Below are 15,998 nucleotides of genomic sequence, written 5' to 3'. Positions count from 1 at the left end.
GACAACTTTCTTAGGAAGGGAGAATCTTTTGAAAAGAAGCAAATGAGAAGAAAGTCATTGCAATTCAAAACAAGCTGAAAATCTTTGCCCTGGAGGAAGAAAATTAAATGCTTTAATATCTATAAAATAAAAATAGGCTACACAACCAATATATCTGAATCAATAAATGTTCCACTTACTATAGAAACAAGAGGTTCAAATTTGATGGAGTTCAAGTTATATTTCAGAGGAGATCTATATAATTCAGTAAACTGGAAAATATGAATCAAATGTTGAAGAGCATGATTTTATATCATTAATGACTCAAAGGTGATACTTTGGCTTCCAAGCTGAGCTTTATTTTAGTGATGTGTTCTCCCTTATGACATATTTTTCTTTCATGGAGAAAGTATCAGCTACAATCAAAAATATTATAAAATTCTTGGGCAGCCCGGGTGGCTCAGCGGTTTAGCGCCACCTTCAGCCCAGGGCGTGATCCTGGAGACCTGGGATCAAGTCCCACGTCAGGCTCCCTGCATAGAACCTGCTTCTCCCTCTGCCTGTGTCTCTCTTTCTCTCTCTCTTTCTGTGTGTCTCTCATGAATGAATAAATAAAATCTTTAAAAAATATATTATAAAATTCCAACAACTGAGTGTGAATGACATACTCATCCAAAGCTGTACTTGTGTTCCAACTGTTCGTGTGAAAAGCATATTTTAACTATTCATTGATCTAAAAAATGGGCCATGACAGCTTTCCTCCAAAGAGAATATAGCATGATAGTCTTATCTCAAGTTCCATGATTTTTCCGTGTTTATTCCAGTGTCCTAATCTCCCAAAGAGGGTTCTAACTCACCATGCTTTAGTGGCATACCTTTTAAGGCATTAAACACATTTGCCTATTTTTTTCAAGAATACAGATAAAAATTACATGCTTCAGAGTCCTATGTAAAAAAAAAGACAATATTTCATTTGTTCATTCATTCACTTCTTCATCTATTTAAAGATGTGACTGCTACAGTCACTAATGCTACATAACAAATGACTCCAAAATGCAATGGCTTAAAACTTTCACTTTATTATGCACATGGATCCTGAAAGCCAGCAATTTGAATAGAGCACAGCTGATTCACTAATCTCTACTCCACAATATCTGATGCCTCCATTAACAAAAGTCAAACCCTAGAAGTGACTCAATAATTAGGGGCTGGAAATATCCAAAGACTTCTAACACACATGTCTAAGACCTTGGCCAGGATGACTCAAAGACTAGAACTGCCAAACAGAGTGTGTGCACCTGCTCTTCTCATGCTGGCTAGATCCTTCACAGTGTGGCGGCCTCAGAATAGTCAACTTATATAGCATCTCAGGACTCTAAGCATAAAAGTTCTAGCAAACAACATGGAAACCACATCATATTTTGTGACTCAGCCTCAGAAATTAGCCAGCAAGTCAGCATCACTTGCACAATACCCAACTGTCAATGAGATTATAAGTTCACTCAGATACAAGGGGAAGGAAAACAAACTCCAATTCTCAATGGGAGGAATTCAAAGAACTTGGAGGTTTTGTTTTAAAACAACCACAAAAGCATACGAACACAGAGCACAAATTTTTATTATTTAAAATAATTTTTAAAATAATATAACTATTTTATGGCAGAACTTAAAAATAATAAGGAATATTTTGAAAATCCTTATGCTAATTAATTTCAAAACAAAGAAAAGAACAATTTCCTAAAAATATACAATACTAAAACTGAAAGAAGGAGAAATTTAGCTCTTTTCCTCAGCACTGCCTGCGGAGGTGGCAGCCATCTATTGCTGGGCATCATGGCTACCCTCAGACCTCTGGTGAAGCCCAAGGTCATTAAAAAGAGGACCAAGGGGATCCCTGGGTGGCGCAGCGGTTTGGCGCCTGCCTTTGGCCCGGGGCGCGATCCTGGAGACCCGGGATCGAATCCCATGTCGGGCTCCCAGCATGGAGCCTGCTTCTCCCTCTGCCTGTGTCTCTGCCTCTCTGTCTCTCTCTGTGTGACTATCATGAATTAATAAATAAATAAATCTAAAAAAAAAGAGGACCAAGAAGTTCATCCGGCACCAGTCAGACCGATATGTCAAAATTAAGCGCACCTGGCAGAAACCCAGAGGCATTGACAATAGAGTATGCAGAAGATTCAAGGGCCAGATCTTGATGCCCAACATTGGTTACGGGAGCAACAAGAAAACAAAGCACATGCTGCCCAGCGGCTTCCAGAAGTTCCTAGTCCACACCGTCAAGGAGCTTGAAGTGCTGCTGATGTGCAACAAATCTTACTGTGCAAAGATTGCTCACAATGTCTCCTCCAAGAACCACAAAGCCATTGTGGAAAGAGCAGCCCAGCTGGCCATCAGAGTCACCAATCCCAATGCCAGACTGTGTAGTGAAGAAAATGAATAGACAGACAGCTTATGTGCATGTCATATTTGTGTTAATAAAACCATAAAACTATCAAAAAAAAAAGGAGAAATTTAAAACCCAAATGGGCTTATAAACATCAAGGAAATAGAATCATTGATCACAAGTTGAGCTACAACCACCCCTCTACCCTCCACAAATACATTATTTTCTGAAGAAGATATACAATGAGCCAATAAATTCAGTGAATTACAGAGCTCAATGGCACTACTCATAGGGAAATGCAAATTAAAACCACAGTGTGATACCGCTTCATATCTACTGGAATGACTATCAAAAAAGTGGAAAATAACAAATATTGGCAAGAATTTGCAAAAATTAGAGCCCTTGCATGTGACTGGTGGAAAATAAAATGGCTCAGCTACTATGGAAAAGAGTAGCAGTTCCTTAAAAAGGTAAACAAAGAATTACCATATAACCCAATGATCCACTCTTAGGTATGTACCTAAAGGAATTCAAAACAGGGACTCAGGGGCACCTGGGTGGTTCAGTCCGTTAAGTGCCTATCTTCAGCTAAGGTCATGATCCCAGGACCCTGGGATTGAGCCCCACATTGGGCTCCCTGCTCAGTGAGGAGCCTGCTTCTCTCTCTACCTCTCCCCACCAGCTTGTGCTTTCTTGTTCACTCTTTCCCCGCCCCCACTAAAATAAATAAATAAATAAATAAATAAATAAATAAATAAATAAATAAAATAAACAAACAAATAAATAAATAAACAAACATAGGGACTCAGACAGACATTTGTATGTGACTCTTCATTGCAACATTATGCACACTGACCAGTAGTGGAAACAACCCAAGTGTCCATCAGCAGATGAATGCCTAAGTTAAATATGGTGTATCTATATAATGGACTATTATTTAGCTTTAAGAAAGAAATGACATACTGAACCTGCTACAACATGAATAAACCTTGAAAACATTACGCTAAGTGAATTAAGCCAAACACAAAAGGAAAATGGTTGTGTGATTCCATTTATATGAAATAACTAGAATAAGCAAATTTATAAAGACAGAGAGTGGAAATTGGAGGTTGCCAAGGGCAGGATTAGGTCACCAGAGGGAGAAAAATAGAGTTATTGTTTAATGGGTACAGAGTTTCTATTCTGGGGTTATGAAAAAGTTTCGGAAAGAGATAGTGGTGATGATTGCACAATGCTGTGAATAGAACTAATGCCTCCGAATTGTACACTTAAAAATGGCTAAATATATATATATTTGAAAGTTTTATATATATATATATATATATATTTGAATGGCTATATATATATTTGAAAGTTATTAAGAGAGTAGATCTTAAAAGTTAAGTTTTCATTGCAAGAAAAAATTGTAACACTGTGAGGTGATGATTGTTAACTGGATTTATTGTGATCATTTTGCAATATATAAAAATATCAAACCATTATGTTGTACACCTAAAACTAATGTAATTTTATATGTGAAGTATAACTGAATATAATAGGATAAAATGATTAAAATGATAAATTTTATGTTATATGTATTTTAACACAATAAAAAAGTCTCCAGATCCAGTTTTACAGACAAGTTTATAGAACAGATCGTGTGTGCGTGTGTGTGTGTGTGTGTGTGTGTGTGTGTGTGGAAGAAACAGAAACAGATACAAAGACAGAAAGGCAGGAGGAGAGAAAGTGAGAGGGATATAGAGAGAGATTAGTCTGCTTTGTTTGAGATTCAAATATCCCTTTCACTAGGATGCCTGGGTGGCTCAGCGATTGAGCATGTCTGCCTTCAGCTCAGGGCGTGATCCCGGAGTTCCAGGATTGAATCCCACATCAGGCTCCCTGCAAGGAGCCTGCTTCTCTCTCTGCCTATGTCCCTGCCTCTCTCTGTCTCTTTCATGAGTAAATAAATAAAATTTTAAACAACAAAAAATATATATATCCCTTACACTAAAACAAAACAAGGACAATACAAGAAAGGAAAAAAATAATAGTCCAATTTCACTGATGAACACAAAGGCAAAAAAATAATCAATACCAAATATTGGTAACTAAATTCAAGAATTATTTTTTTGGGCAGCCTGGGTGGCTCAGCGAGCGCTGCCTTCAGCCCAGGGCGTGATCCAGGAGACCCAGGATCGAGTCCCACGTCCGGCTCCTTGCATGGAGCCTGCTTCTCCCTCTGCCTATGTCTCTGCTTCTCTCTCTGTCTCTCTCATGAACAAATAAATAAAATCTTTATTTAAAAAAAGAATTATTTTTTATATTATCTTGACCAAGTTCAGTGTATCCCAGAAATGCAAGAAACGTTTGACATTAAAAAAGCCTGTTAATGTAATTCACCACATTAAAAGATGAAAGAAGAAATCATATTTGATTACCTCAAAAATGCAAGAATAAAAGCTTATGATGTGATTCAACATTTGTTCTTGATTAAAAGCTCTAGCCAGCTCAGAACACTTAACCTAAAAGAATGAGATTTTTGCATTTTGATTCAAGATAAATCTGCTAGATTCATTTATTTTGCTTGCATAAGAAATTTTGTAAAAAAAAAAATGATGTTTTTGAATTATGCTTTTTAATAATTTCAGAAAATTCTGACATTATAATTCTTATGATTTAGTTCAGTTAAATATTAAAATATCAGAGAGGTCATAATCAGAAGGTTAATTAGCACAAGTGTGGTGAACAGAGCCTATCTCTTGTGACAGTTGATTGCATCAAATAGATGATCTTGTACAATATACATCTGCTATAGATTGAACTGTGTCCTGCCAAAACTCACATATAGATGCCCTAAGCCTCAATATGACTGTATTTGGAGATAGGGATTTGACGAGCTTATTATGGTTAAACGGGGTCAGATGAGTGGAGTACTAATCCAATAGGATCAGTGGCCTTGTAGGAAGAGGAAGATGGGGTGCCTGGGTAGCTCAGTCAGTTAAGCATCTACCTTCAGCTCAGGTCATGATCCTGGGTCCTGGGATTGAGCCCCACGGTAGGCTCCCTGCTCAGTAGGGAGTCTGCTTCTCCCTCTCCTTCTGCCCCTCCCCACTTGTACTCTCTGTCAGCATCTCTGTCTCTCTCTCTCTCAAATAAATAAATAAAATCTTAAAAAAAAAAAAAAAGAAGAAGAGGAAGAGGAAGAGAGTTCTCTCTGTCTCCAACTGAATGCACCATGGAAAGACCATGTGAAGACACAACAAGAAGGCACCCATCTATAAGCCAAGAAGAGAGTTCTCACTGGAAATTAATGCATTGGTACTATGATCTTGGGCTTCCCAGCCTACAGGTTGTGAGAAAATAAATCTCTATTGTTTTAGCTACCCAGCCTATGGTATTATGTCAAAACAGTCTGAGCTAACTAAGACAACAAAATCCACATTTCTTTTTTTACACTTAATAAGATTTACAGCATTTACTGTATGCCAGGACTTGACAAATCTTAACTTAATAATTCTCATATCAACCCTCTGGAGCAGTTACTACTATTAACTTCATTTTATAAATGAGGAAACTGAAACCTAGGAAAGTTAAGGAAGTTGACCAAGGTCCCTCATTTCAGATCCACCACTCACCTCCATCCTCCTTACTCTCTTCTTGGGGGTCATCAGACATGACATGGGCCTCCTCAGTGCTCCTCCATGTCCCCCAACCACTCTATTTTGTCTCTTTCATACCACACTTTAACTTTCTAAATCTCTCTTTCATATCAGTAATTCTCTTTCCAGCTGTGTCACAGTAAATTTGATTCATCTTTTGCTGTAAAAAAGAAAAATCATGACTGGGGTGCCTGGGTGGCTCATTTGGTTAAGGATCTGACTCTTGGTTTCGGCTCAGGTCATGATTTCAGGGTAGTGAGATAAAGCCCCAAGTTAGGCTCCATACTCAGTGTAGAATCTGCTGGAGATTCTTTCCCCTTCCTTCTGCCTCCCCCTCTGCTCCTCTTCCTGCTCTCTCTCTTTCCCTCTCTCTCTCTCTCAAATAAATAAATAAAAATCTTTTTTAAAAGTCATGACTTTATTAATCACTTCTAAAAGCTCTAGCTGATTCTTTTTCACATTTGCCTCATCTGGTAGTATCGTACTCTTCTTTCATTTTTTCAAAGCCTTCCTTTAAGTTCTTTAATGATCCTTGTTTTTTAATATTCTCCATCTGATTATTGTATTATCAGAAGTTCTTTCATATCTAATCATGCCCTCTGGTTGTCTATGGACTCCTGATTATTTCCTGCTGTGTTGCCTAATTTTGGATTGTGAGCTCATCTTCAGCAAGGTTTATCCATGGCTGTCCTGAACTAATTACTCAAAAGTATAATCCTCCAGAAAAGTTTGGGTTTTTTTTTTATAAATTTATTTTTTATTGGTGTTCAATTTGCCAACATATAGAATAACACCCAGTGCTCATCGCATCAAGTGCCCCCCTCAGTGCCCATCACCCAGTCACCCCGTCCCCTGCCCACCTCCCCTTCTACCACCCCTAGTTCGTTTCCCAGAGTTAGGAGTCTCTCATGTTCTGTTTCCCTTTCCAGAAAAGTTTTATATGTGCTCTTGCCCAGCACCCTCACAGGGATTCAGTAACCTGAGACCACCTTTGAAAATGTGTCACTTAGGGAATTCCTAAACAGTACAGGTAGCATAAATAGGACAGACAACATGGTGTAAGCCAATGGTTATGAATTCTCTGGAGAATATATTTTCCACCACAAGCAAAATACAAACTGAGACTAGTTTTGGTGTTGTATCAGCACTAGTCAATAAATAGTCTATTTTATTATATTTTTTATTTCTTTCAGGTAGGCTCCATGCCCAATATGTGGCTTAAACTCATGACCCTGAGATCAAGACCTGAGATCAAGAGTCCTATGCTCTACCAACTGAGCCATCCAGGTACATCAATAGTCTATTTTAATCTAAAGACTTATTCTTTCACCTCTGAGAGTTTTTCTTATATTATTTCTTTGATAAATTCTACCTTTTCATTTTCTTGGTTCTTTCTTTCTGTAACTACACATGTGGAATTTCTTGGAGCACCTGGGTGGCTCAGCCATTTGGGTGTCCAACTCTTGGTTTCAGCTCAGGTCATGAGCTTAGAGTCATGAGATATAGCCCAACATCAAGCCCAACTGGGGTTCTGTGTTCAAGGGTGTCTGTTTCCCCTCTCTCAGTCTGCCCCTCCTCCTTTTCACACACACACACACACACTCTCTCTTTCTCTCTCTCTCTAAAATAAATAAATAAATCTTTAAAGAATGTGGAATTTCTTAACCCGAGTTCCTTTCATTTTCTCAATAATGCTTTTCTGTAAGGGCAATATGCTAATTTTTCATTGGAAGATCCAAAAATGTCAACATCTGTGTTTAGTTTTTTGTAACCATTCACTTTCTCCAGAAAATAAGTTTCCATGTTTCCAGTTCAGTGCTGGCAGAGGTGGGACAGGGAGAGGCAAAGGTATATATCTGGCTACTTCAGTTCTGTGAGGATAGAGCCCTTCGCACCTCTCCATTTCCTACCTGGTTTTCAGCCCTGAGGCACACCCACCCTCTTCTATACCTGGGAACTTGCGACCAAGGTGTCTCTGGCTCAACTTCCTTGGAGATGTAGCCTCCAGTCTCCTGAGGGGGTGAGGGAGAAAAAGGGAGAGTAAGGAGGATGGACATATTTCTCAGGCTGTGAGGGGTAAGGGAAGTTCCTGAGGATCTTGCCCCTCCATATACAACCTTTCATATCTTCTTGCATTTTCAGCCCCCACCTGCCTTGATATCTGACTGTATTCACTTCCTGGGGAGGCCATAACAAAGGACCACCTACATGGTGAGAAATGTTATTGTCTCACGATTGTGGAAACAAGAGGTAAGAAATCAGGTATTAAGAAATAAAGTATATTATATATAATATAATATAAAAGAAAAAAGAAATCAAGTATTGGCAGGATTAGTTCCCTCTGAGGGCTGTGAGGGAGAATGTGTTCCAGGCCTCTCTCCCAGCTGCTGGTGGCTTCAGACCTTCCTTGGCTTGTAAATGCTGTTTTCTCTGGGCCTTCACATCATCTTCCCCATGTGCATGTCTGTCTCTGTCTCCAAATCTTCCCTTTTTATAAGGACACATTCAGATTGGATTAGGCCACCCTAATGACCTCTTTATAAATTGACTGCCTCTGTAAAGACCCTTCTCTCTTCAAATAAGGTCACATTTTGAGGTCCTGGGGGCTAGGATTCCAGCATATCTTTTTTTGGAGGGGCACAATGCAGCCCATCACACTACTACTGAGCCAAATCCTGGCCTTCTCTGGAATCCTGCAGAATGAATGGGCTCATTTTCACATTCTTATGCCTCTCTGCTTCCTCCATGCCACACAGATACACACACACACACACACACACAACACACACACACACACACACAGCCTGGAGTGTGGATTTCCTTGGTCTCTTCATTCCATTACTCTTCCATCTGCTTTGCTTCTTCTCCCATTACCTTTGCTTTTTTGAGCCCTACCATTTATATCCTCTTTCAGCGATTTCAGTGGGATTCAAAGAATAAGCAAGGATTAATCCTGAGCATTCAGCCTCCACATTTAACTGGAAAACACTCCTGCACCACACTCGCTGGTGGCCAGCAGCACTACCACAGGACCTTTCTGCACATAAGCCAGACCTGTAATGGGGACCTTTCACGATTTTAAACCACCTCCCACTGAGCGTGACCTGCCTTTTGCCAGAAATGCCCAGTGACTCTGATGACAAGAAGGAGGGTGTGGCTCCTAAAGCTTCCCCTAATTTCTGATCAGCTGCCCCAAGCCCATTCCTTCTTGTCTTTTTCCTGCCGGCTCCCCTCTGGAAGTGACCTGTCACTTTAAAAGAAAAAAAAAGTCACTGAGTGACCTCCCTTAGGAACGTGTTGCTAAGCGGGTGTTTTTGCTCCCAGACGGCTCTGCAGCCTCCCAGGGAGCAGCCCGGGAGCCGCCCCAACATCCAGCCTTTTTGGATTCTTTTAGAAGATTCAACAGTAAGACTCTTCTCTCTCCACTTTCCTTTCGTCCCAGAAAGCGGAATCTGCAAAGTGCTTTGTAAAGTTCCTTAAGGTAATCCTGTCTTACCAGGAGCAGGGCTGCAGCAGTGGTGTCCTGCCTTCAGTGACCCGGCCTTGGAGCTCAGCTCCCCTCGGCGGCACCCTGAGCGGATTTAATGAATTGTAAGTGTAAGGGTTCCCATCACTATGATTCAGGTTTTGCTTTCTGGAATTGACTCCCTAGAGCATTACTTGGGCTGCTCTGATTTAAGCGGCTGTCTGGTGTCTGGTTTGCAGGAAATGGAAGTCTGGCTCATCACTGCCCCTGGGTGGAATTCCTCCCAGATGGTCATTCTGCTTCCTTCCTGGGACTTTTCATGCCATCTTGTTGCATTTCAGTCTCCGTCCCAGAAACATTTGCTGCCTGTTGCATTTCTGAGCCTTTCAGTTCAAATTGGTTCAAGGGCAAAGTGCTAGCTAGCTATCGCCACCTCATTCTGCTTGGCATTAGACAGAGAAACAGCCATTGCGGACAAAGGGAAGAAGATCACCATTCCAAAAGACCACAAGAAAATCTGCTAGCTGTTTTACTTATACTACTAGTTGGCCTTCGTTGCAGAGAGGCACTATGGAAAGCTAATAAAGTCTAATGGGAAATACATGTCTGTTATTGGATTTTCATATAACCTCTTCTGCAAATAAATTCAGCTCCAGAATAAAATATCTCTCTATGCCTATGTCCTAGAGCTCATTTAAAGAGTCGTTCACGCCAACACATATCCAGCATGAACGATGCACCAGCAACGTGCTGGAGTTCAGAGTGTACAGAAAAGCATTAGACCAGATCAGAAGCTCAGAGTTCACTCGGAAGACAGACCTATGAACAGACTCTAACAGTACAATGAGCTAAGCGCCATCAGATATTTATAAAAGAGTCGAACGTGCTTGGAGCACAGCTGACTACTCCCAGGGAGGACCTGGGAGCCCTTAGTTCATCATGTAAATGCACGGGGCATATACCACAGAGTGCAGCGCAAGTATGGCATTTATATGTAGTCTTCTAGGGCAATGTGTGTTATATCAAGCTGATTAAATAATTCTATAAAGCGATATGTCACTAACTTTATACAAAGGGAAGCTGTGGCTGGATTACCTTGTAGAAGTAGATACGGAATTTAGAAGGGGGGTGTGTGGCATCTGCCAGGTTTCCAGGCTCCTAGCCTAACAGTCTAGGCCAGAAAAAGCTTAGCACAGTACACAGAGAGGAAATGCCCATGGGTGTGTGGGGCCGGGGTGAGGGCTGCTTCAGAAGCACCAGAGAGAAAGAAAACTGCCTTGGGCCTAGCTAGGAGAAGGGAAAGAGAGGAATTTGAGTTTGGGAGCTCAGAAGTTGAAGGTGGGGAGGGTGGGAGCTGAAGATGGCAATGGGGGACTTGAATATCACCTAGAGTCTTTCTTATGATTTCCCTTCTGTCCTCTAAGCTCTTTTTCCGTCCTCACTCCTTTCTTCTACTTCCCCTCTCTAATAGCACCTTGTTTTAATAATAGCACTTAACCAATATCGAGAGCCTGGTCTGTGCTAGGCATTTTACCCACACACTCTATCACCTAGCTCTTCTAGAGTAATCACTCTTAGAGGTAAAAATTATCATCATAAGTTTACAGGAGAAGAAATGTATCTCAGAGAGGTGAAGGCATGGCCTCGAGACTACATAGCTGATAATAGAACTAGAATTGGAACCCAGGTCTCACTATTTCTATACACCCAAGTTCTCACTGTTTTAGAATAGGACTCTCATTGTGTATTATTTTTTAAGCAGCCCAAGTTGAGATGCCATGCATCTCGTATCATATACCTTCATTCTTTTCCCTACATTCTGTAGAAGTTGTCACAGAGTCCTCTGGATATGACTGAGCTACTCATGACCCTCAGAGTCCATTTGTTTGGATAGAGGTATCAGTATTTCCTAGAAAAATGTCTTTGGATTTCTGCATTAAGTTAAATAAATCATTGACCTGAAGTAGCCAAAGCCTTTTCTCAGTGGGGCAAGACTCTGTAAGTTTTCAATTTTACGAATTTCTAGGACAGTGAACTAGCATAGGTGAGTCATTGATATCATCACAAAAGCAGGAATAAACAGTGAGAAAGAGAGATAGAGCAGCCTGGGGAAGACTGAAATCACCAAGTCATGGGGTCACATTCTGAATGTGACATTTAATGACCATGACTTTGGACAAATCCTGTGACCTGCCAGAAGCCAACCTCAGAGGAAGCCTTGGTACCTCACATGTAAACTGAGGCATGTACAACCGAGTTGGAAGTACTGTTGTAAGGTCGGGGGGATCATACATCCAGAGATAGCACAAAGTAAGTCTGCAGTAAATTGTGCCTCTTATTTTGATGTTGCCAATAGGAATATATTAACAAGTGCTCAATGCATTTGGCGATGACAAGCTGCATATTAAAGTCAGGCAGTATTGATTTATCTTTTCTTAGGAACTGTGCTCACGAAAAAATAAATTTTGATGTCATTTGATTTCCTGAGAAACTCATTCAAGGTAATGATCAGGAAAGAATGAGGAGAAAAAAATCATCTCTGTTCCATTTTTCATTTTTACTTCTGTATCTTTCCTATATAACTTTTTTTTTAATTTATTGAGAAGGAATCTTTCTGTCCTAAAATACATCACAGTTCTTTTTTTCCAGTTCATAATTACCGGAGTTGATCACAAGAGAGCTTTCTCATCCTTCGGCATTTTGTTCCTATTCTCTGCTCCTCTCTCCAACTGGATGGCCTCCTCCGTCCTTTTATTTTCTGAGCTGCGGTCATCGGTTTCCTTCCAGGATTTCTGGGAGCCTCTAAGGAGGCCTGGAGACAACAGATTTTAGATGCTTTGTTTCCCTTGAATATGCTAATTCCCCACCAGGGTCAGGGTAACCTTGAACGCCTCAGATGATCTACTTAAATGACAGGGCCCAGCTGGGCTTCAGATCCCAGGATATTAGGAGGAGCTTAGGATTCATCAGCCCTGGCCTTTCTCCTCCTATTCTCCCATTTGATTTCTGAGGCAGCCCAGAGAAGATGATGAAAATTTAAAGGGGCTCCAGAATGTAGCCATGGGAAACACAGCCAATAAATTGTGATTTAGTCATTCATTTGAAACACATTTATTGAGTGTTTGTTGTGTGCCATACTCCTTTGTTCTGGTGGTAAACCATGAGCAAATGTCCCTGCCCTCTTGTAGCTTTTATTCTAGTGGAAATGGGCAAACAAACAATAACAAATAAATATACAGAGAGAGTGTGGTGATAAATACCATGGAAAAAGAAATCATTATAAAGTAGTTAGGGAGTTCCAGGAGGATGAGGGAGGCAGCTTACCATTGTTTTATGAGTGTTCTGGGAAGAATTCTCTGAAGGGTGTCTAGGGTCCTGAAGGAATTAAGAGAGACAGAATGCTGTGCTTTTATCTTAGGAAAGATAGGCAAAGCAAACAGCCAAGTGCAAAGGCCCTGAGGCCAGAGCCTTCAAGTGCAGATCATGTAGAGCCTTGTAGCCCCCGAAAGGGCTTGGGATTTTACTTGGTTAAAAAAAGGAAGTCATTGGCTTTTGAGTGGAGGAAGGACATGTTCACACTGGAATTTTAAACAATTCACTCTCTTCAATGTAAAGAACAAACTGTAGGTGAGCAAGGTGGGAAGCAGAGATTTTAGGAGGGTCTTATAAGAGGCCAGGTGAAAGACAATGGTGCCTGACCAAGGTGATGACAGTGGAGGTGCTTAAAGGTAGCTTGAGGTATTTAGAGGTGCTTAGAGATTGGATCCTCAATATGATTTGAAGGCAAAGCTGGCAGGATTTCCATGAATTGCATGTAATGTGTCATGTGAGAGTCAGAGAGAAATCAAGAATGACTCCAACATTTCTGGCTTAAGACAAATGAGTTATGTTTATTGCAACAAGGAAGACTGTAGGACAAGCAGATTTGGGGGTGATGACATAGAGGCTCATCTGGGGCGTCTTATGCCAAGTGAAGGTATCCATCAAGCATCCAGATGTTTGAGTCTGGAGCTCTGGGGAGGTGTGTGGGCCCAGGGTGTAAGTGGGGAGTATTAGTAGACAAGTGGCATTTAAAGCCAAGAGACAGGGACGCCTGGGTGGCTCAATGGTTGAGCGTCTGCCGTCAGCTCAGGTCGTGGTCCTGGGGTCCTAAGATCAAGTCCCTCATTGGGCTCCCCTCAGGGAGCCTGCTTCTCCCTCTGCCTATGTCTCTGCCTCTCTCTGTGTGTTTCTCATGAATAAATAAATAAAATCTTTAAAATAAATAAATAAAGCCAAGAGCTGAGTAAGACCACCATGGGATGAATATGGGCAAAGCAGAGCCCCATGTGTGGTGATCAGGAAAATGAAAGCAGATACAGACCAGCCTAGGAGCCTGAGAGAGGGAAGGAGGAAGACCAAGAAAGAACACATCCCAGAAGCCAAGTGAAGAAACTATTTCAAGAAAAAAGCAAGTGATGGGTCACTTGCATTACTAATGCCTCTAAGGGTCAAATAAGATGAGTGTTGAGAATTGATCATGAGATGTGGCAAAGCAGGATCAGTTGGAGACCCAGACAAGAGCAGTTTCGAGGTGCACTGGGCCCAGCAAACCGATTTGGAAAGAGAGGGTTTGAGAAGCTTTCCTGTAGACTGTTGACAATTTGAGCATTAGCTAGAAAGAGAAGTCCAGAGAGAGTCTTTTTATTTCTTTTTTAAATATTTATTTATTTATTTGGGAGAGACAGAGTGAGCACACTGAGGCAGAGGGAAAGAGAGAAGCATTGGGCAACCCTGCAAGCCACAGGTGCAGGACGAGACCTATGTGGATGGCCGGGCACCAGCAGGCACTCGGAGAGTCCTGGAGCTGCAACCGTGGTCCTCCTTCCCCTTCCCAGGCCTGGTAGGGCTGTGACCCAGTGCCCTGGGCAGGGTTGGGGGGGCAGGGGGCAGCGGAGGAGCTCGGACCTGCGAGCTCATACAAGTGCTGTGTCAGGTGTGTGCTGGTGCTCCTTTAACCGAATGATTTAAAAGGAAGAAAGAAGCTGAAAGGGGACCAAAACATGTATACAGTAAAGTGTTATAATTTCAAAAAAAAAAAAAAAATTTAAAACTGGGCCCGCTGCATCTGGGCCTCCTCCGGCTCCCTGTCCTCGTCCCGGGCGGCCCTGGCACGGGCCGGGGGGCCGGCGGGGAGCTCGGCAGGCGCGGGCGCTGGGGGCTGCCGGCCTCCAGCTCAGGTGCTCAGCAGGGAGTGGTGCTCAGCAGGGAGTGGGATGCAGGACTCCATCCCTTGACCCTGGGGTCATGACCTGAGCTGAAGACAGGTGCTTAACTGACTGAGCCACCCAGGAGACCCCAGAGAGAGCCCTTTGTAAGAAGGGGCCAATTACAGCACTTTTTTCACTAGGGGGAAATGAGCCAATATAGCAAAAAGAAATTATGATCCGGCGGAAAAGAGGAAACTGTCAGCTCAACGTCCCAAAGGAGAGATGTAATGAGGCCCCATGCACAGGCTGAGATCCCGGCCTAGATGGGAACAGGGACAGGCACAGTAGTGAGTGGAAGCAAATGAGGTTACCTGACTTGAAGGGGTGGGAGCAGGGCGGAAGAGGGGTGCCCCCCTCTGGTGTCATCTCTCTGTTCAGTGAAATGAGAACCAAGGGCATGGGGAGAGAGTGAGGAGGTGGTAAGAAGGTGGTTTGAGGGGAAAGGAGAAACTACGTACTGGATGCCCACCACGGGCCTCTGACTCCAGGGCACAACTCTTTCTCACTCCCACCTGCTGCACAGTGGCACCAGGTTCACCGTTGGGCTTATTGCCAGGTTCATGGGGTCAGAAGGGTCTAGCATACTTCTTTTTCCTCTGGGGCTCATTTCCACCTATCTGGGTCTGCAAGCACATATTCCTTGGGAATGGAACACCTATCTATTCAGTTCCAACACTTCCCTAACCATCAAGGTCAGCTTCATATTTATTGATAGTAAGAAAGATGTTTTGCTGATTTTCAAAGGCCCAACTTCTTTGTTTTTTGTGTTTTTTTTTTTTTTTTTTTTGGTTTTTTGTTTGTTCCTGTCCAGGAGCCACCATTGTAGCCAAAATGAATCCCAAGGAAGAAAAAGTAAAAATAATTACAGAGGTAAGTAGTTGCTTAGATGTTCCCCTGAAAGTATGTTTGTGTGTTCCCTGCATTCATGTAGCATGTGTTTGTGAGTGAGGATGTTAGATCAGCAACAAGCATTTATTGCACACCTACTGTACACAGAAGGTGCTATGTCAGGCATGCAGTGGCGAAGGGGGCTGGCTGATGGTATAAGAAATGCATCCCTGCAGGCTGTCCAGGGGCGCAACTCCACGTGGATGCTCTCAAGCTGCTTAGTCACAACTTCATGAATTCTGACACACAGCAGTTTTAAGTTACCACCTGCTGCTGAGTCAGCTCTGCTGAAGCACCATTGATTTGTAGAGAAATTCAGAGTGAAGGTAATAATCATAGATTATAACCACTAATAAAATCCTCTGTCTCATGGGGTCCTGCAATTTCCAGCCCAT

At 42.0% G+C, this 15,998-nt stretch overlaps 2 protein-coding genes across 6 annotated transcripts in view; both read left to right on the top strand.

Moving 5' to 3' along the window:
- Positions 1 to 1,782: 1,782 nt before the first annotated feature.
- Positions 1,783 to 2,785, top strand: LOC144290853 (large ribosomal subunit protein eL32-like). The gene is made up of 2 exons (XM_077860504.1): positions 1,783 to 1,877; positions 2,059 to 2,785. The coding sequence occupies exons 1-2, from the start codon at positions 1,813 to 1,815 to the stop codon at positions 2,417 to 2,419; spliced, it is 426 nt and encodes a 141-aa protein (XP_077716630.1). The 5' UTR covers positions 1,783 to 1,812; the 3' UTR covers positions 2,420 to 2,785.
- Positions 2,786 to 9,309: 6,524 nt separating this feature from the next.
- Positions 9,310 to 15,998, top strand: part of CC2D2A (coiled-coil and C2 domain containing 2A) — a 137,278-nt gene continuing 130,589 nt past the window's right edge. For 3 of the 5 annotated variants that reach the window (XM_077877073.1, XM_077877098.1, XM_077877056.1), the window contains exons 1-2: positions 9,310 to 9,591; positions 15,527 to 15,585. In XM_077877073.1, the coding sequence (XP_077733199.1) occupies positions 15,547 to 15,585 (39 nt within the window). In that variant the 5' untranslated portion in view covers positions 9,310 to 9,591; positions 15,527 to 15,546. The remainder of the gene's footprint in view (positions 9,592 to 15,526; positions 15,586 to 15,998) is intronic. The other 2 variants (XM_077877064.1, XM_077877082.1) reach the window with 2 other exon arrangements.

This window comes from Canis aureus, chromosome 2 (assembly GCF_053574225.1).
Source record: "Canis aureus isolate CA01 chromosome 2, VMU_Caureus_v.1.0, whole genome shotgun sequence".
Lineage (NCBI taxonomy): Eukaryota > Metazoa > Chordata > Mammalia > Carnivora > Canidae > Canis > Canis aureus.
This window is presented reverse-complemented; position numbering and strand designations above follow the sequence as displayed.

Excerpts from the sequence above, each read along its gene's own strand:
- LOC144290853 (XM_077860504.1), top strand. The coding sequence starts at position 1,813 with ATGGCTACCCTCAGACCTCTGGTGAAGCCCAAGGTCATTAAAAAGAGG. Across the intron at positions 1,878-2,058 it reads AGGACCAAGGGGATCCCTGG|GACCAAGAAGTTCATCCGGC; the intron begins GTGGCGCAGCGG and ends AAAAAAAAAGAG.